The following is a 20,317-nucleotide window of genomic DNA, read 5'->3' on the forward strand; positions in this document are numbered from 1 at the left end:
GAAACCGGAGTCACCGTTCTCATTAGGGAGACGGTGGTCATGCTACTGAGGGGCACATTATCGCGCACCATACGGCCATATGTGCGGCTTGCAGAAGTAAATTTGCCATATGTTGACAAGTACCGGTACCTGGGCATCGGCGAGTGGTTGGATGACTGGGGACTCAGCCTAATTGGATGATCACGGGAATGTACTCCATCATATTTACCCAACGATAGGCTTCAGTTTCAGCCGGATCACCTTTGTTTTAGCTTGCACGCTGGATGAATCGGGCCGTGAATCAATGAATGCGTTTCTGCATAAGAGACACGCCAGCGTGCCCATCAGATGTCAAGAATTTGCTGCAAGTTATATGTGTATGCACATCTCGAGACCTTGGTGGACTTGGATTGCGGATGGAAAGTTTGGGACGTATCTGACGTGGTGAAGATCCCGTAGACCATAATAAGGCTGGAAGTGTTTTCCGACGCTTTTTTTGTAAGGTCTCAGAAGCACGATGAATAGCAGGCGATAACAGCGAACCCAGTAACTCCCCCGGGTGGTATCAAGGTATATGAGCCTACTAAAAGAGACATGGTTCCCCCATTACCTGGCCAGTCGAGGCTAAAGCAACGGCCCACCGATCCAAATAGCAATACAATATACAAGTTCGCAGAACTCTAGTTAAATCTGTACCGAAAGGGTAAAAGGGTATACTATATATACCTTCAGTATATGTAACATACAGAAGGAGGCGTGGCAGATCGACAAAGTATATATATATATATATATATATATATATATATATATATATATATATATATATATTAATCGGAATGATAAAAACGACTGTATATAGCGATGTCAGTCCGTCTGTATGAGCAGAATAACTTTTCTTAGAATTAACCGATTTAGATGAAATTTGAATTAGACTATTAGGTATATGTAATTATGTGTGCAGTTTGGTTAATGTAACTTTTGAAATGTGGACGGTATTGACAAAATTCTGGAGCGGGGGAAAGGGGGGAAAATTCCAAAAAATAAAATAAACTCGTCCTTTCTCGGACATAGGAGAATCTGGACACCAACTTTGGTTATTCTAGCTTTTATAGTTTCTGAGATCCTTGCGTTCATCCAGACAGACGGACAGACAGACAGACGGACGGACGGACATGTCTAGATCGATTTCTCTCGTCATGCTGATTCAGAATTTATATACTTTGTGGGGTCGGAGATGCTTCCTTCTGCATGTTACATACTTTGCACAAACCTAATATACCCTTTTTACCCTACGGGTACAGGGTATAAAAATAAGAAAAATTTCATTAAATGTATTTATATGTATCTTAGATTTAATTTTTAGAAATATGATCTTTTGTTTTTATACCCTCTACCCAAAGGGTAAATGGATATAGTAGTTTTGTGCGAATGTACGTAACACCCAGAAGGCGTGGCAGAACCCACAAAGTATATATATTCTTGATCAAGGTGACAAGCCATTTCAATGCCCGTCTGAATGAGAGCAAGGATCTTAGAATGTACAAGAGCTAGATTTATCAAACGTGGTATCCAGATTCCCCTAAGCCCTAGGCAGGTCAAGTATGTTTTATTTTTTTAAATTTCATTCCTTTCTTGTTTTGTATTCTATTGAACTTTTATTAAACGCTTTATTGAACTTTTAGTTTCGTGATCACAAGTTTTGTTTTATAGTAAAAAATATTTCTTAGAGACTTAAGCTATGTAAAAATAATCAGAGCCATTTTGTCGCTGGCGAGTTGATGTTGTATTGAGAACATATCTTCAGACTAATGGGGCTCTGGGCAACGGTGAATTAAGGACTGGTCCAGTCATCCTAGTCACTTTTACCAGCATTGTGTTTTAAACAGATGGTCTCTTGTAGACCCTTTAGTTGCTTAATTTAGGCTCAGCGTAGGAGCTTGCAGTGCTGGGTATTATTGATTATGATAACCACCTCTTTGGGCGCCTTCAACTTAACAACGTGCAGCCAAATGGCGAGCTTCTAGTTGGTAATACGGTAATTTTAGGTATTAACAACTGTTCTACATAATAGGCCTAAAAGGTCTGTAATCGTCCGTTTTATTGAAATCGTGCTTTGAGGCTATCAAGCTTAACTCAAGCTATTCTGGCTTGTACGAATTGTTGCTGTTAGCTTTAACAATATTGCATCGTTTGAGACGCTGCAAAAAGACAACTACATTACCAAATACAAGGTCTGAAATTTGATACAGCTAGCAGGTGCAAGAAGTAACATCACTAATAATATTTCTGACTTAATTATTTAAGGATTCCCAAGCATCATTTTCTGCTTAAACGAAAATGAAAATAATTTTTATGAAGCAGGCCATCCACACGCGAGCATGTTGCCCGAATTTGTTGTGCTCGACGAAATGTTCGACGTTAGCGGTTCGGGTTAAATTTGAGTGTGCGACGTTTTGTTCGCAAAGACTACAAATGTTTCTATCTTGCGGCTGTTCGTGCCAACATGTTCGACAGTTGATGGCAGTGTTGGCCGAGCATCATTTGTAAAAAATATTTGGGAAATACAGACGGAAATGTTTGCCTCGTTGATGGGCAAATGTATTTGTGCTGCCGAACAAGTTCAGGCAACATGCTCGCGTGTGGATGGCCTGCTTCATAAAAATTATTTTCATTTTTCAAGCCTACTCAACTTGCTTTTATGTTACAAAAATACTAATTGGAAATTTCTTGACCAGAAAATCGGACATCACCATATACATATCTATTGAATTCGAAGTTATACTATGTAGCAATTCAAAATTTAAAGCAGTAACTTGGCCAAATTAATGAATTGACATAAGTAGAAGCACTAACCGTATGTAATTGCAAAATTTGAGTAAACAACTTCAAGAACTTATTTATGGAAAATTACTAGTAGCGGCGGAGTGAGCGTAGACATATAAAGCATCGCGTGCAAAATTTTGAGTCTCCAGCTCTTTTATGGCCCAGAGATCTACTCTGCGAGGTATGCCATGCCTCATTCTGCCTGTTAAATTTTTATAGCCTGTACCCAAAGGGTGCAATGCTATACTAGTTTTGTGCGCATGTATGTAACACACAGAAGGAGGCGTGGCAGACCCCACAAAGTATATATATTCTTGATCAGGATGAGAAGCCGAGTGGATATAGCCTTGTCCGTCCGTCCGTCTGTCTGTCCGTATGAACGCAAGGATCTCAGAAAGTATAAGAGCTAGAATAACCAAACTTGGTTTCCATATTCTCCTAAGACCGAGAAAGTACGAGTTTGAGTTTTTTTTCCGATGCACTCCCCCACTCCCCCGCAATTCGTGTTTTTACTTATAACTTCCGTAATTCTCGTAATTTTGAAATCAATTTTGGTAGGTACATCCAGTTAGTACTAATGTGTCCGTGTCCGTAATTTTTCTTTTTTGTGGAGAGTACAGGCTATTTTACTGTCGGGCTTGCTCGACTGTAGCGTTCTATCTTGTTCATTTTGCAGAAACCTAGTATACCTTGTCCATTTCATGTAGAGTTTAAAAGTAACATTGGGATGTAGGTTTAGCCTTTTCCGAAATCAATGCGTACATTCAGACGGATTAACAGACGGACGGGTATGTCTAAATAGATCGTTTGTATATTCTTTATGGGATCGGAGAGGATTGCCAAACCTAATATGCGCTTTTTACGATTGGGTTACAGAATATAAAAACATATATAAAAAAAGATTACTGTCGAATTTCTTCGACCGTAAAATACCCTGCACCCAAAATTATTTACACCGATGTGTGCGTATAAAATAAGCAAAAGAGGTAGAATGAAAAGTGCTGATACAGCTTGAGAGCTGTACTGGTGTAAAATAATGTTGGCAATAACTTTTCTAAAGATTGGATGATGTGCATAAAATAAGTATAGAACAACTAACATATTATAAATGCAGAATTAGTTAAAGAGTTTTGGAAATATTGGCATTATTAACAACATTGTTTGTGGGGAGAAGGTGAAACCAAAAACAAACAAAAGGTAAACGCGTGAAAAACATAACGCTCCAGCTTTTCAAACATAATTGTTGTAAGGCCGATATTTGATCGATTTTAATGTAACTGTAAATATTGATGTTATATCTTTAGAATTTAAAGCGAAAACAAAACAATAAAATAAGCTCGTGCTGCCTAGAAATCAGCAGAGTCTATGAGAGAAGAACAGACAAGAAAATGCTTCTGCCCGCACCATAGATTTTGGGGCAAACCCCTTCATTCAGGGACCAATTTAATTATTTTCGACTGAAATATAGTAGGTGGGCTTAGAATTCTTCCCATTCGATTGGTAGAAAATTATTTGGTTTGTAATTTAATTTGTAGGCTCCAAACTGATCCATCAGCTGTCTCAAACCCCATAGTATATCCACAACCAATTCTTACTTGGCCGGATAACGGGGCTGTGCAACGCGTTCCTGTCCATGATGGCAAAGAGAACTGTAAGCCCAAATTTATATTTTTCAGATCCAATATATAAACAACTGTTATAAAGTTACTTTATTTGAGTTTCGTTTACTTTTAACTTAATTATTTAAAAAAATATAATAATTTAATCCGTTCCGGTTGTCTTAGATACTGCACAAAAAACTTTATTAGTGTTTTGTGTGGACTTACATAATTACACTCTCTAATACATGGATACACTTAAGCCCAATTCTACGATCCGTTTTCTTTTTACCGCCGAATACGTAACAGATTTAAAACTCTATAACTTTCGACCCAATAAACTAATATTTCATATTGTATTGTAAAGGCAAAGAAATATAGGAACAACTATTTCCCCCACTGTTTTCCAAATAATGAACTGCACTAATTGCCTTGGATCAATGCACATACAAGAACTATAAATGTGATAATCTTTTCTCAATTTCTAAAAGTGTGTGTGTTGTGATCAGTTTATGTTTTTGTTTCCAAACGAAAATGGCATTGCTGATTCCCCCCTTTTATCAACATGTAACAGATATAAATTTGTGAAATGCAATTGCAACTGTTGTTTTGTGCATTCGTTTTTTTGTTCGAACTGGCTAATATTGTAACTTTAAAGATTTAAATTATAGTAGGAATCTTTGTATTTTTTGGGAATGCTCTGCTTATGTTGCTGCTCCACGTTTGTATCTCCATTATTTTTGAACGCTATTATTCTGACTTACTGCTAAGACTATTGATTATTCATCTGTAAAAAACACATTTACTAAATACAATTTCTAAAAATTTGTCTCAGCGAAAAACGGATCGTTGAAATGAAGCGTAGCAGTTATTCAATAAAGTGTATATGTTGTTTCTATTTAATTTTTTCATATATACTTAAAGGACGTTTCTTTTTCTCCTGTACGTTATAGAATTTTAAAAATAAGTGGAATAATAACTACACGTGTTACTTATCTTCAATTTAAGCCGGCCAAAGGAAAGCGTTCATAAAATATTTCGTTTTGTTACAATACTCTGGACCGGATTTACACAATTTTCTTATTTCTCGCATCATTCAAACAGGAACAGCTTGCAGAGCATTCGATCTTGGGTAGCCAACGGACTTCTCAAACAAATCATTCGTAACACGCTCTAAATTCCATTAATTTTTTTTTCGATTTATAAAAAAAATATTGAATTTAATAAATTAACATGTGATATGCCCTTTTAGTTATATATGTACGTGGTATACACAATTATAAAAACACACTCTTGACATAAGTAAGTCACTAATGAAAATTGTAAAAGTGTTGTAGCCTAAGGCGACAAAACTGAAATGTTTTTTATCCGAATTCGTCATTCTTGGCAGCAAGAGATTTTGGTTCCTCCGAAAGACTGTTGTGGTGATGTTGAAATACAAACACTTTTGTTATTTCCAAAAAATATCGGACAACAATTACACTGATTTCCAACCACAAAAAAAAAAAACACGATACATGCAACCAAGGGCGTATGCAATTCTCAATATGAAATCGACCACTCATTCATTAGTTGGATTTGTTGTAGTTTTTCTATTGATCATATGCATAAATTATTATTTTATTAAATTTTTTTGGCGTCCACTTTGGAAAAAGCTGCTTACGCCCTTGCATGCAACAACAAAAATTACGTCTAATGAACTTTATGAACTTTGCTGAACGATCATTGCTTAGAAGTGTTGTAAGCTTTTCGGAATGTGAGCAATTATCTATTTATCTCAATATCGAGATTTCTAATACATATGTGTATATTTACATATTTATATTATCATTATGTTTTAAACTGAGTTTGAATCAAAAACTATTTTAATGCACGTGCATATATGTAAATATGTGAGCCAGCTTTAGCAATAATAAGAGAACAAAAGAACCGGAAAGGATTAAGCATAACAATCAATTAACTAAAAAAAAATAAATGTATATGTAGCTGTAGCTGTTATGGTGTTATAAGGAATAAACATAGGTGTTAATTAACTAAAAACATGATGTACATAGATAGGTAAACAACATTTAGTTTCTTAAGTCATAAAATTTTACATGTACGTTTTTGATTGATACTTTTGAATAATTAAATATGTATATATTTATAAAAATAAATGTAAGCAAGGGTTATACATACATTTTAAAAATAGAATATTGATTTACAGTAATAACAAATGCATACAAATATAAGTACATATACGTAAACAAAAAATGTATTTTAAGGACATTAAGTTTGTTTGCGAATTATAATAAGTGTAATGTGAAGCCATGTTCTCCTCACAACGCGGTATATTTATATATATGTAAATATAAATATATTATGTATTACATTTATACTTACATATATACGCATATATAATAATGTATTAACGAACAGTCACTCCGTGGCTAGCAGCGAAAAGTTCTCAAAATTCAGCTTACCTTGCACGGATTCATCATCCAAATCATCTGTGCTACTCGTCATCCGCGCTAAATGAAAAAATATGTCTGCATTCTGTTACATCGATATGTTGCTATTCCAGCTACTTACCTCTTGACCCTTTGGTTGAACTGGCACTACCTACACTCCCACCAGTTCCGCCATTGCGACCATATAATATGCTTTCCAAATATGGCAGTCCGTTGTTGTTGACAATATTAAGCCCGAGACAGGATTCGATTTGTTTCCAGCGGTGAAGACGTTCCTGCAGTTCATTGGTTACTTCTCCCAAAGCATTTCGGGCTTCGACTATGGAGCGGTCCACGTCGTCAATGCTCTTCCCATGTGTCGACACGAAAGCACCAACTAAGCTAGAACGTTTTTTACGTAATTTTTCACACGCTTCACGTGCTGATTGCAGCTGCTTTTCGGCAGAGACACGTTTTTTCTGATGGTTTTTACTTTCCAACTCATAAGTGTATTGAAGCCATGACTGTAACTGCGGTGGTGGTGCCCAGCAATTGTCCACCAGCTCAAACTCGGCACGCGAAAGCTCGTTACGCAATATCTCAATTTCTTTCTTGAGCTGCTGTACCTCCAAATCAGCGCTCGGCGTGTTTACTGATGGAGCTTCCTTTAAACGACGTTCAAGATCCATTTTTTCCGTTGCTACGTTTTCTTGCTCCATACGCGCACGTTCCAGTTCCTGCTCAAAAATTAAAATCAGCTGTTATTTCATTCCCACAGTTGCACCTTGTGGGCATACATATGCACCTTTTGCATCTCCTGCAGACTTTGCTCAGCCCGCTGAAGCCCTTCCATGTCTTGAGCCATGCGCCGCAGGTGCCGTTTGGCATTTTTGTTTTGCTGGTAAGCATACCAGCATCCAATTATTGCGCTCAGCAGTAACGTAACCAATATATAGTCCTTCCACCGTGTTCCAGTTTCTGTAAAATTAAAGGAAAACTGTAAGGTACTTTTCAGTGATTATATTTAAAGCGTTGGACGCTGCTAATGAGCTCCTTTACCGCGTGGTGGTCCAAACAAAACAACATCCATGGCTTTCAGCGAAATTTTTTGCTTGTGGATGGGGTCCTTAATGCCGAGCACATTGCTTACATAATGCAGATTATTTACGGCCAATCTATAAGGATCAAGAAAATTTGAAATTGAATTTAATGATTGCTCATCTTCTATGTATATAAAAATGGAAGTATGTATGTATGTATCTATGTATATATGTTCCGTATAGGCTCCGAAACCGCTCAACTGATGTTGATCAAATTTTTTGGCAATATTCAAAATAGTCCAATGGGTAATATTGTGAAGTTTCGCGGCGTTTCGTCAACGCAATCAATTTTCTGGCTTATTTGCTCATTATAACATATTTGAGTCACTTTCAAGTTGTAAAATCGAATTTAAAAAAAATGCAGCTGACAATGCTGATGAACGCGAATAACGTTTACAAGATATTTGCGAAAGGGCATTTACGTCTAGAGCAATAGAAACAGAACAAAAATGGGAGTTGCGGCTTCGGCAAAGAGCGAAAGGGCATCCCCATCTGATCCAAGAAACACCAACAGGAGGCGATAGACATCCTTTGTACAGACGACGAAAGGTGGACGACAGTGGGTACGAAGCGAAGGACGTATTGGGACAGATGTAACATCAGAAAGTTTAAAAAGCACTACAATTCAGTGGCGCAGCAACGCAAGCCGGAAACGCTAGTATGTTTATACTCGTACAAACATTCCATAGTGTGTAGTTATTATTGGGTTGCATGGGTACTGATCTACCTTGATCAAATCCCAGGGTTCTTAACAATCTGATTTCCTATGTAAAGGACAATTATCCCCTAGGGGCTATAAAAACAGGTATAAAATGAAGTATTTCCATTCCATTTCATTTTCAGAAAAGGTTTATGATACGACCAAGGGCCGTGATTAGTATTCCCTCTGCGCGCCATTGAGTTCTGAAGCCCCATCAGCACCGAAAAGAATATTCGCATTATTTAATTTGGCACCAATATCTATATAAACAAAACTCTTTCCAAGTCATATCCTTTGTATGTCAGCTATGCGATGAACTTGCAGGACGCGAATAATCTTGCTACGACTACAAGCACTTCTAAATTGTATAAGCCAGGCACTTGCAGACACGACTAATTAAACCTCGGCGAAAGCAGACATTAAAGTGCCGAACGGTAGCACCTAGATCGTGAAGAAGGAAGTTGGCGCATATTGCACGAGAATTCATCGTCTCATCAGTCAACCCGAACAATTTTTTTTGCCAAAAAAAAAAGAAACGAATTTTAACTCTTCTAAAGCACAAGTAGTATGATCGTGCAAAACGTTTTGCCAAAACTGAGTTCCTATTTTTAAAAAGTTCTGTTTACGTTGAGAGGTTTTTTGTTGTTTGTATTTTGAATTTAGAGTCCCTTTTTATTGTACATCTTGCTCTGTGTATATTTCTTATTAGGCACAAAGTGGACATATTGGACACAAAGTGTGCTTAGCATTTTAGTTGTGTACTCGTTGCTACAACTTGAGCTGACAGGTATTTTATCTCTTTAGAAGCTGATGATTTTGTGGTTATTGTATTTTATATTTACCTTGGTAAAGCTGCACCAGCTACTTTGTGCTGCTTGAAAAGGTCTACATATTGTGGAAGTTGAACAGACTGTGCTAACCAGTCGGTAGTTTGTTCAATTGTCCAATTATGAACTTCCGACCGCAACCAAGCTTCCCACAGTTCCTTGACCGAGATGTGCATATCATCGTTGAAATGAAAAGCCTTTTGACGTTTTTCGTAACCCGAATCATATTTTAACTCTTCACGGAGAAACTGTTGTTGAAAATATACAAGAAATGGGTAAAAATAAACGCTCCTTTCTAAACAACATTTTTGTAAGCTTACATCATCAGATTCACTTAAGTCAATGTTTCCATTATCGTCGTCATCTAATTGACGATGTAAGGTAGCAATCGCTTCCATGCCAAGACGATCCTGCACATTACCGGTATAACAGTCAAGATCTTCTGCATGACAAGCACCGTCAGCCGATCCAACACCCATAGAATCTGTAAAATTTAAAATATACATACATTAGATATATTTAATATAAATATATTTAAAATAAGGACAGAATCTATAAAGAGGTATCCATTTTTCCGCGATGACCGCCTGGATTTTGGACACGGACGGACAGACAGAGAGTCCATTTGTCGTGCACGCTCATTCTCTTATTCTATTATGACTATCTGGCCAAGAACTATAACCTAATTTAAAATGATCAAACTTAATACACCCTTTTTACCCTACGGGTACAGGGTATAAAAAGGACGATCTGACGGACTTTGATTTATCTACACAAATAAATAAACTTGAGCACAAATGTAAAAATATAACTTACTGAACTCATTACTAACTGCATGAGACATAGCTTCACTTAGTAGATTGTAGGAGCTCCTAGGCTGCGCATCAACATTCGGAGATTGGCCGCCACTGCCAGCATGCGGAGTCGTTATATGAGCCGGATGTGAAACCGCTGCGTCCTGAATTGTTGCTGAATGTTGAGAATGTGTCGGATGGTCTGATGCCACATGCAACTTAAGACTCTGCGGGGTAGCTTGTGAATGGGCGTGCAAGCTAACACCAACCGATTCCTCATTAGTGTGAGGTTCTTGTTGGTATATCTGATGTTGCTTTTGGTTAGATGCACTGTTGTGAGTGTTTTGCACCACTTGTGAAGAAGCATCATCAACTCTGTTGACAACTTGAGACGATTGCACTAGACAAATATTTTGGGCGCTGGTAGTCAGTGTAATCAATAAAACCAATGAGTAGAAACACATCATGTTTCCTAGTATTTCGTGTGTGTAGTAGACGCGATCGAAATAACAATTATAGGTGCGCCGTTACGATATGTATGTATGTGGTCAGCAGATGTAATTTTACATCAACTCTGCTTTCTTGCTTAAATATAAGCAATCATAAATTGAGGTACTGCTGTAAATAAATCAATAAATTTAAATTAATAAATATTGCAATGGTAGTCTAAAGACAGTAATAATGCCGGTTTGGCAACTAATTTCAATTCCAGGTGCGTTCTCAAAATGTATCTGAAAACGATGAAGATCAATTTATAAGACCCAGTGTTAAAACACCAGGTGGTTGTACATGAAATGTATATACGGTTTGCGCGAGCTGAATAATGTAACAGGCAGAAGGGCGTGGCAGACCCCACAAAGTAAAAGTCGAGTCGATCTATGTCTGTCTGTCCATAGGAACAGATGGATCCCAGAGACTGTAAGAGCTAGAGACACCAAATTTTGCACAAAGTTGTATTATGTGTGCACGCTGTGCAAGTTTTTGTTTTAACTTCTGTTACTTTTGTAGAAAAATTGACTTGCTTAGGACTAACTGATTAAGAATATATATACTTCATGAGGTCGCAGAACGTTTGGAACACCACCAAATGATTTGGCAGCATGTTTGTAACTTAACACGTTCCTATATAATTGTGTGCAAGATAGAGCCTCGAATTATTTATTTAAAGAAAATAAAATGTTACAAAAATAATAAATCATATAACAAAAAGGCAGTGTTATATTTCCAACCAAGAACCTCTATTGGGAGCATTTGAATATGATATGATAACCTATTAAATAAACCTAATAATAGCGGATACCTTTCAAACCATCAACCCTAAAATCATTTGATAGCGTTTTAGGCAACGATACAATGTATTCAAAACATCTTCAGTTCCCCCTGAGTTACAAAGTTTTTTTTTTTCAGAGGTGACAGCATAATCCGTACATACTGCTCACGAACAAGCAAAAGTACAATTAACGGATAGATAGAAACACATTTCTGAAAGCTTATTGATAGAGCTATTTATGAGTGCCACTACTTCATTCACTCGATCACGAGTATAGGTATTCGAGATAACGAAAGTAACTCCCGAACCAAGACAAGAGAGCAGGCTAGATAAGACAACATTCCTTATAACAACTGAAACAAAAACAGAAATACGACCTACAATACCACAGTAAGAAACGGAAACTGACACGTACATTTCAAGCGGTTAAATGAATTTAATTTCAAATTAACAGAAGATTATTGTCCAAGCCAGCAGATTGATTTTAAAAAGAAATAGGTGAAAAGGATAACAACACTACGGTATTAACTAGCACATCGCAAGAGCATTCATCGTAAATAATTTTAATGATGCACCCACAGTGGATATTAACAAGTAAAAGGAAATCTACACTGTACAATCTCTCAGAATGAGAACCATCCATATCAAAAACTTTAACAGATAGACTAAACTATTATACTCAAATGCCAGTTCTGGAATAATTGTTACCAAAGCAACAATACAATAGCAATAAATGGAAAAAATTCAAACATCAATAGCCCACTAGAAACGAAGTAATTTCAGTTTACAGAGTTTATTTTATATAGCATTGCAAATAAATTTATTATCACTTTTGAATATAGCACTGGCTATTAAAGGCCTTAAGCTATGTACATGTGTATTTTAGCTTAGAGATTAAATGTTTGGAATACTCGTAAAAGAAAGCTCCAAAAATGAAAATTATATAAAAATATGCGTTAAGAATACATTAATTTACTTAAGTACATATGTCCATTTGCCTTCTCAAGTTATCGACAGATCATTGTGTGAGTTGAGTATTGCAAACCATGTTCAGAAAGCGGAAAAAATTAGCCACTACTCTTCAAGGGAAAGTTATCATCAATTCGGCCCAATAACCCCCGGCATACTAAATGAGGTATCAAAACCTTACTGCAGCAACACACAACGTGCCTTATGGCCTTAATATTGCTGACAAAGTTCCTAAAAGGGCGCTCCTCTCGCCTCTCACACAAACTCATTTGGTATCGTCAAGCACAACTTACTTACGGCTAGATTTGAAATTAATAATTTAGTTCAAAACCAACTAGGCCAAATTTACTATTAATATTACACTTTTTCAATAAATAAATAGAAATTTAGCTTATACGCATGACAAGACGGTTCGAAATCGCGATGTCCATCTGTCCACGTATGCGTCTGCCCATGTGTCCGTCTGTTTTAATACCTACCCCTCCCACAATTTAAGAGCTACCGTGTTAAAAGCTTATACCCAGGCTTCGTTTATGTCGTAAGGCAGAGTTACGGATATACAGCTTCGGTGCATGTAGACAACTTTCTAGCTAAACGGAAAATATAATTGAAGTTGTGAGAAAAAATTAACCTGACTCAATGTTGCTAACGTCTTCAAATTTGCTTAAAGATGTAAAAACACCGATGATTGTGTTTATATTTACGTACTATACCTATCATTTTTTACAAAAGCAATTTTTTTTAACCGATTTGTTTAGTCCTGACTCACTTAGGCCGATTTTTGGCAGCACCGTCCTCCCATGGTTTTCTACGCGTCTGTACATATATTACACCTATCCATAGGCTTAGATGAATTTTGAAATATGCTCCGGCATCTTCCTTGACAATGCCGATAGGTTAGGAAGGAAATTGGCTCCTAAGAATCCTTGTCTGGTTCTTAGTAAGGCCGTACAGTCACCTAAGAGGTGGATTACGGCTTCCTCTTCTTCCTCGTACTTACAGCTACGACAAAAGTCATTGTATTGGAGCCCAAGTATGGCGGGGTGACAGCCTACCAGCCAGTGGCCACTGATGGCTCTGATTGCCGCCGAGCAACGCTAAGCCTGTAGAGCTCTGCTCTGCGTTTTACGGGCATGAAGTTCGTCAATCCACAGTCGATTTGCAACCGCTTCGGAGTGTTTCCGGACTAGAAGTTTGCAGCTGGCCATTAGTATATTTTCCTTATCCGGAATGATAGGGACAATAGTACCGTGTCTTGCCAGATCGTCGGCGCTTCAGTTTCCTTTTATATCCCTATGGCCTGGGACCCATATGAGGTAGACTGAGAACTGTGCTGAAGAGATCTGCAACATTTCTGCACTACTTTGTACATAAATGTACACAAATTTAGAAAATCATGCGAATGTCAGTCACAATTTTAGAATTGCTTAGATCGTACGTAAGCTATAGCTACTTATCCAGAACAACATCGTGAAAACATCTTCAATATGTAAGTAAACATATTTAAATGGTTTCTATGGACTAAGGATATAGTAAAGTCGTAGAAAATCGCACAGCCGAAGCAATGTCAATCAGGACTGAATCGAATCGATTGTGGCCCATCTATTGTAAAGGTTAGACAAAATCCCCTCATTGAACGTTTCATGCAACCCTATGGAAACCTGAAGCATCTCAGGCAACTAGTTTTCACGAAGCAGAGGAAACAAGTTGTTGTGACGCCAGCAGTCACACATTTCTCATTGTCAAAGGAAAGTTTAAGAGCAACTAAAACCGACAAAATATAGCCCAAAAGTACAAAGGAGAGATGACACTGAAGACCTTTTTCCGATTGGTAATATAAAAAAGGACCAGACCCTGAAATTGTTAAATTGGTAGATTTTTGGAGTCTACACACCAAAATAAGGTAATAAGGTAAGTGTAGGGCCGAGGATTTGTTTTATATCAGATCCTACAAAATACAACCGCGCTTAAAAAAAGCCACTCCGATGATATATATATTTGAGATAACAGTTCCTATAGGACCTTCTTGAAGCGACCCACGTTCTGGGACATTGGACCAGTCTCGTTCAATATGTTAGACTTAGAATTAGTGAGGTACAAGTGATGAGGGACCTTCATTATAGAAAAACAGATATACATATTTAATTCCTATTTACTTCAACTATGTCAAGCTATGCAGAATATCATCGGCCTACCTAACCAACCTTCCCTCTTATCCGTAGAAGTCATTATCATACATCATATAACAAGTTTATACCACAGATCATTGTATAAATCCTTCTCCTCTGGCATGGGAAGTCACAGAAACTTTGGAAGACTAGATTTCCAACCAGCCGTTCACACATAGCCACCTTAACCTTAATGTAATGCCCAGTCCCGCCCTTTGGCGTCCAACACTTGTGGCTCCTTAAATACTACACATATGATTTCTTCGATAGTCATGACGCGTCGTTGAGCTATAAATTTCTTAAAATTGTTTGAGAAAGACATTGAATTTTAACTGATAAAGGAGCTATTGGATATGAAAACAACTGCGATTCTGAAGATGATGATGATATCTGGATTCCGTTGCTAGACAAGTGGAATGGAACTTCGTTAGTATTTTTCTGCATGTTAGTATACCGTTGTTGAATATTTCGATCGTATTGAGGTAAATATTCAATTTAAACTGTGAATAATACATAAAGACTACAATCTAACAACAATCGGTTCCAGACAACATCAATCACATCATCTACTTTTATAACTTTTATACGTCGCATGGATTGACTGTCTATCTTTGAAAACGCGACTTAGTAAATCATCATACGATGCTCGTGGGTATTATGGAAAAGTTCGTTGGTGCCGTATTTGAGGTATAAAACATTGACGTTTTATGGCGTGTCACATAAATAGTTCACTTATTATCTACATGTGTTGGCGCTAACAAATTCTTGTCCAGGATTCATGAAGAGCTCTTCTGAAAGCCAATCGATGGGATCGATAAACAAAACTAAATATTAAGAGTGAATGGAAGAGGGAGAAACGTTTTGAAATCCATATACTGCCTACACATACTATACATATACTTATGTATATCCCATGGTAACGGTAGATCATTATTTAATTTCTATAATATAATGAATAAAAACTATTAGAATATGAATATGTATTTTATTCTGCTGATCAAATGTAGTAGTTTAATATGCTACACATAGGGGGCGTAGCGTGGCAGACCCCACAAAGGATATATATTTTTTGTGATCAGAATGACGAGTCGGTGTGAGCATACCCATCTATCTGCAACGTTATCAATAAGTACAAGAGCTAGAACAACCAAACTTGATATTCATATATTTTATATATTTGGAAGCTCGTTGATGTAAATGTTTGGCTTTCCTTTTTTCCTACACCTCTGATGTTCCTATTTTGATAAAAATAAAAGCAAAATAGGTAAGTATAGAACATAGGCAGCTTTGGAAGAAATCAGCTTTTTTCAAGTTTGAGGTAACCTTATAAAATAACATTATGTTTTACTATCAAGCCGGAATTGTTGTCCACCTGCAAGTGTATCAAAATGATAAGACATCTGAGTATTTGTTGCTTTAAGTCCAATAAGTATGTATATATTCTTGATCAGCATGACAAGAGGAGTCGATCTAGCCTTTTCCGTCTGTCCGTATGAACACAGAGACTATCAGAGCTAAAGACCAAATGCCTTATATGTGTAAGCTGTGCAAGTTTATTTTATTTATTTTACCGTTTACGTGAGTTCGACATCCGAAGAAGGTATTATCTCTCATATATTTTGTAGTTTTATTACAGTTTTGTTTATTGCTTTTTTTTTTTTAATTTGTAGCTTTTTTAAAATGTATATAATTAGATAGGTACAGAGTACAAGTATTTTAAATTCGAGGCACCCGTCTTCAGCTTTTTCACTTATTAATTATTAATAGGACCATTGTAGACTTTACCATTTTGTTATCTATTCATTTAAAGTCAAGATAAACAATGCTGTCAAATTTTCATTTTCCAAAATAAACTCGACGTGTTAACATCACACAAAAAAAATGTTCAATTGAATTAAGATTCGGGGAGCACACTGGCCAATCCACAATAGTCCTGCAACCTCCAGCAAAATGCAGACAAGCAGCAGGCTGCCTTCCAATAAACTTATGTATGCTACACTCGAGCCAAAACTATGAAATGTTTCCAAATCATCACCAAACTATTGCGAAGAAATGCGAGTTCCTTCCTTACCTCACGCCAATACTATCGAAAACCATATCGGTCTTTAAGAATATATTTGTTCGTCCGAAAAATTAACCGATCAGATACAAATTTTGGTGCCGAGTCCCAAGATGTTATTTTGAGTGTAGTAGCTGGGAAACATTTTTTAACACTCTTCTAACAATGTTTTCTGAACTCTTTAAGTTTCGCTAAAGGGTCATTGGACACATTTTGCTGTAAAAGATACATAGCTAGCTGATTATTAGATTTATAAGGTCTTTAGGGAGCAAGGGGCCGACTAGTTATATTATGTATGTATGTATAATAGGAACTATTTATTATATGTATAATTATTGTGATACAGCTGCAGATGGACAAAACTGCGAGCATTGATTTCTAGAGACGGTTCTTTTATAAGCTTGTCTCAACACTGTTTTGCTTTAAAAGCCTATGCTCTAGCTTTTACCCATGTATGTTTTTGTTATTGTCAAAACGGAACAAAAGCGCCTCATAATTTTGGTAAGCATCTTTTTTTTATTCGGTTAACTAAGTAACAGTCAAAAAGGGACACTGTCATTGCATGTAGGTCCATACCTATGTCTACATACATATGTATGTATCTTTATGATAGCAAACAACAGCTTGTTGCACCTTCCCAATTGTTATTTCTGTGAATTTATTGAGCAGCTCATTTGGTCATGCACTTGTGATGTGGCTAAGTTCCATCACGCATAGACAACTAGGGTATAACTTAAAAGCCATATCCCACGCCACTGTTTCAATTAATTTTTCATGAAAGCAAATGTATACACATATGCAAATGTTTGTATTAACGTACATATGTGTGTACCAACGTAACTTTATATTTCACCTTTTGACTTGCAACAAACATACATACATACGAACGAATGTACATGCATACATATTCGTGGAGCATAGATGAACAAAAATATTATGGTCTATCCACTACGAATATACCTACATATACATATATGTATATGGGTGCATGTAAATATTTAACAGACTTAGACTTCAATTCGTAAAAAATATTTATGAGTTTAGCGTACAAGTCGCGGCTGATACTAGCATTTTCTATTAAAATGGAATGCGGTTATAAAATTACACATCTCTGGCCTTGGTTTTGTAATTCGCTTTGCTGCATTTATATATAGTATGATAACATTCACGTAAAGATTTACCACAGTCAACTGCACATTTCTTTTAGTTTAAATAAATGTAAAAAATGAAGTACAAACTTAAAATGTGTTGGTTCGGGTATGAATTGTGTTGAATCAGTGGTGCTTTCGAATTTGTATATCGAGTATGGAATTACCGATAGGTGGGGGCTTGATACACCCAAGCTGCGAAAAATAATTCCAATATTTAAGTTTCCCTTATGTTCACAATATATAATGGATTTCGTTATTATTTGTATATGACCTCAAGGGAAACAACATTATTTATTTAATATATATTTAACAATGTATATTTCATAGCTTATGGGCGTACCCACAAACAAGTGGATGTTTCAAATCTATTTTTAATTAAATTTTAAATCAAATTGATCATAGAAACGTTTATATAGGTAAATAAGAGCCATGTTTTGTTTTAAATATTTTTTTAGTGTTTTTAGTTTATTCATACATGTTTTGTAAATACTAGAGTAACAGCAATAAAACGATAAAAAAAATATCAACGATATTGTTGTATCGATACCAACTGAACTTTTTTTAAAACTTTATTTTCGATAGGTGTGAGATTAAACATAAATGCTATATTAAAATTCTACTTATATTAGCTGCCCGTGACAAAGTGACTGTTCAAAATATCGAAAATTACACAATTTGGCGCGCATATGAATTTTGTGCTTTCTTGCTTACAACGGTGTCTGGTCTTACGGCTGCTTTTGTTTAAGTGGCAGTACTGTGCAACTGTTAAACTATTAACTAGTTTAGGAGTAATTTTGCCGTCAAAGAATGGGCCTGCATAGTTCCATAACATGTCTCCTTCAACCGAACCCTCAACTTCGTAAAACAAAGACTCGAGACATGTTGGTTACACAAAGAAGGAGACGCGGCTGACCCCACAATGTCTACATATATATTATTGATCGGTATGACAAGACAGGTTGGCCAAAACCCCATTGCTTAGCCCTCCAAGAAGGTGTCGACTGGTAATGACACTACGGTCGACGGTGTAGAGCTAAGGTCAGGTACCATGGCCAAACAACCCAAATCGTCACTAGCTGCGTTGTTTGGTAATAGTATCTGACCATCGCTAGGGATGCGGGCTGGATCGAGGTGTCATGCTACTCGTGCCGAAGATTAGCCTGGCTGGGGGCCCCCTCAAATATTCCTGCCGTTAACGGAGCATCCGGGGTACCAGGCGACCCCCGGATTATTAAGCCTAGCCTGGGTTCACGGATCTCTGTCCAGGTGGTCCATTCCCTTCTTCACCATTCGTGGGACATATTATGGGCAAATATACACTGAAAACGAAAAACTCAACCTCAACACCAAACAAGAAGGAGACCATCCCTCCCTGTAGGTCGGAATGAATGCTCTTCCCACCACAACGGCAGTCAGTACACCTACACACCGGCGAAGATGCGATCCAAGGGGAAACCAATGGAGAATCGATAGTGATCGGTAACAGCGAGCGGCGTACGGAGACTTGCATACTTTGACGTCATGCCATTGAGCCAATTGAGGCAGGACAGGCATCGGAGGAAACCCTCGCAAAATTCCGCGAGGATATGAAATGGCCAAGTCGGGTGCTGCCCAACTTTGTGCTAGACTATAAAGTCAACCAGCCAGCCAAACGACAGTGTTCGATGGAGGATGACTCAAATACAGGGCCGAAGAAGCAAAAGAACCAGGGGAAATCATGGTCAAGATCATTTGCGGAGGTGACGCAAGGTCATTAGCCAATCCAAGTGCTATTAGCACCCTCAAATGCACTAATGCAGGGTGGTTCTAGGGCAATGTGAAACTGGTTGCCTCGTTTGGCAACAGGCGAAGTAGAGATTGATCTAATACAGGAACAATGGGTAAGTAGTAATACGATCTGGGGTCTTTGCCTATCAGAATTTATCTTGTTTTATACTCACGGCACTGTTAAACCGCGGTCATGTACCTTAGAAAAGAGACAAATTAAGGCTATTTTACTCTCCCAATACAGCAATGCTAACATAAAAACAGTCAGTATTAACATCAACGCCAACGACAGAATGGGAACCACCGAGTTAAGAATAACATCGTTCTATCTCGCCCACGATCACAAAGGCACTTCACCGCCACACTGGGTACCTTCATCCGGCACTTGTGAAGAGTATTAATCATAACCAATTGGGGGTACTACCTTAGACTGCTATCCGAAAAGCTCCCCCCAGCACCGGTCTCTTAACCAAAATTCAAAAAATCGTGCCGTAATGCACTCAATAAAGCCAGTCCAAGGACTATCTTCAGGGAAGGTCGAAAGCCACCCTGGTCTCCTGAGCTTAATAAACTAAGAATTATTAGCAGAAAGGAATTAAATACAGCTTGATATGATAACACAGACCAGGTGGTCCAAATACAAAAGTAAACTCACCGTGTGTTCAGCTAAAGTTGGAAACTTG

General features: G+C 37.3%; 1 protein-coding gene across 2 annotated transcripts; it reads right to left on the reverse strand.

Annotated features, from left to right (window-relative positions):
• Window positions 1–4,496: 4,496 nt before the first annotated feature.
• On the reverse strand, window positions 4,497–17,913 carry LOC115629099 (stromal interaction molecule homolog). 2 transcript variants are annotated; one of them, XM_030525419.1, is made up of 9 exons: window positions 17,898–17,913; window positions 10,273–10,868; window positions 9,777–9,940; window positions 9,472–9,704; window positions 7,889–8,004; window positions 7,635–7,807; window positions 6,972–7,566; window positions 6,863–6,910; window positions 4,497–5,816 (listed from the first exon to the last, which is right to left on the reverse strand). In XM_030525419.1, the coding sequence occupies exons 2-9, from the start codon at window positions 10,715–10,717 to the stop codon at window positions 5,653–5,655; spliced, it is 1,938 nt and encodes a 645-aa protein (XP_030381279.1). In that variant the 5' UTR covers window positions 10,718–10,868; window positions 17,898–17,913; the 3' UTR covers window positions 4,497–5,652. The 2 variants fall into 2 exon arrangements, with proteins under 2 accessions (XP_030381279.1, XP_030381280.1); XM_030525420.1 differs by lacking the exon at window positions 4,497–5,816 and having other exon boundaries at window positions 6,643–6,910; window positions 17,898–17,912.
• Between the last annotated feature and the right edge of the window lie 2,404 nt (window positions 17,914–20,317).

Source organism: Scaptodrosophila lebanonensis, unplaced genomic scaffold (genome assembly GCF_003285725.1).
Source record: "Scaptodrosophila lebanonensis strain 11010-0011.00,11010-0021.00 unplaced genomic scaffold, SlebRS2 tig00000136-arrow-arrow-pilon, whole genome shotgun sequence".
Taxonomy (NCBI): domain Eukaryota; kingdom Metazoa; phylum Arthropoda; class Insecta; order Diptera; family Drosophilidae; genus Scaptodrosophila; species Scaptodrosophila lebanonensis.

Coding starts and splice junctions, on each gene's coding strand:
- LOC115629099 (XM_030525419.1), bottom strand. CDS start 10,717: ATGATGTGTTTCTACTCATTGGTTTTATTGATTACACTGACTACCAGC. Junction 9,941..10,272: donor TGCAGTTAGTAATGAGTTCA/GTAAGTTATATT, acceptor TAAATTTTACAG/ATTCTATGGGTGTTGGATCG. Junction 5,817..6,862: donor GGATGATGAATCCGTGCAAG/GTAAGCTGAATT, acceptor TCACCACAACAG/TCTTTCGGAGGAACCAAAAT.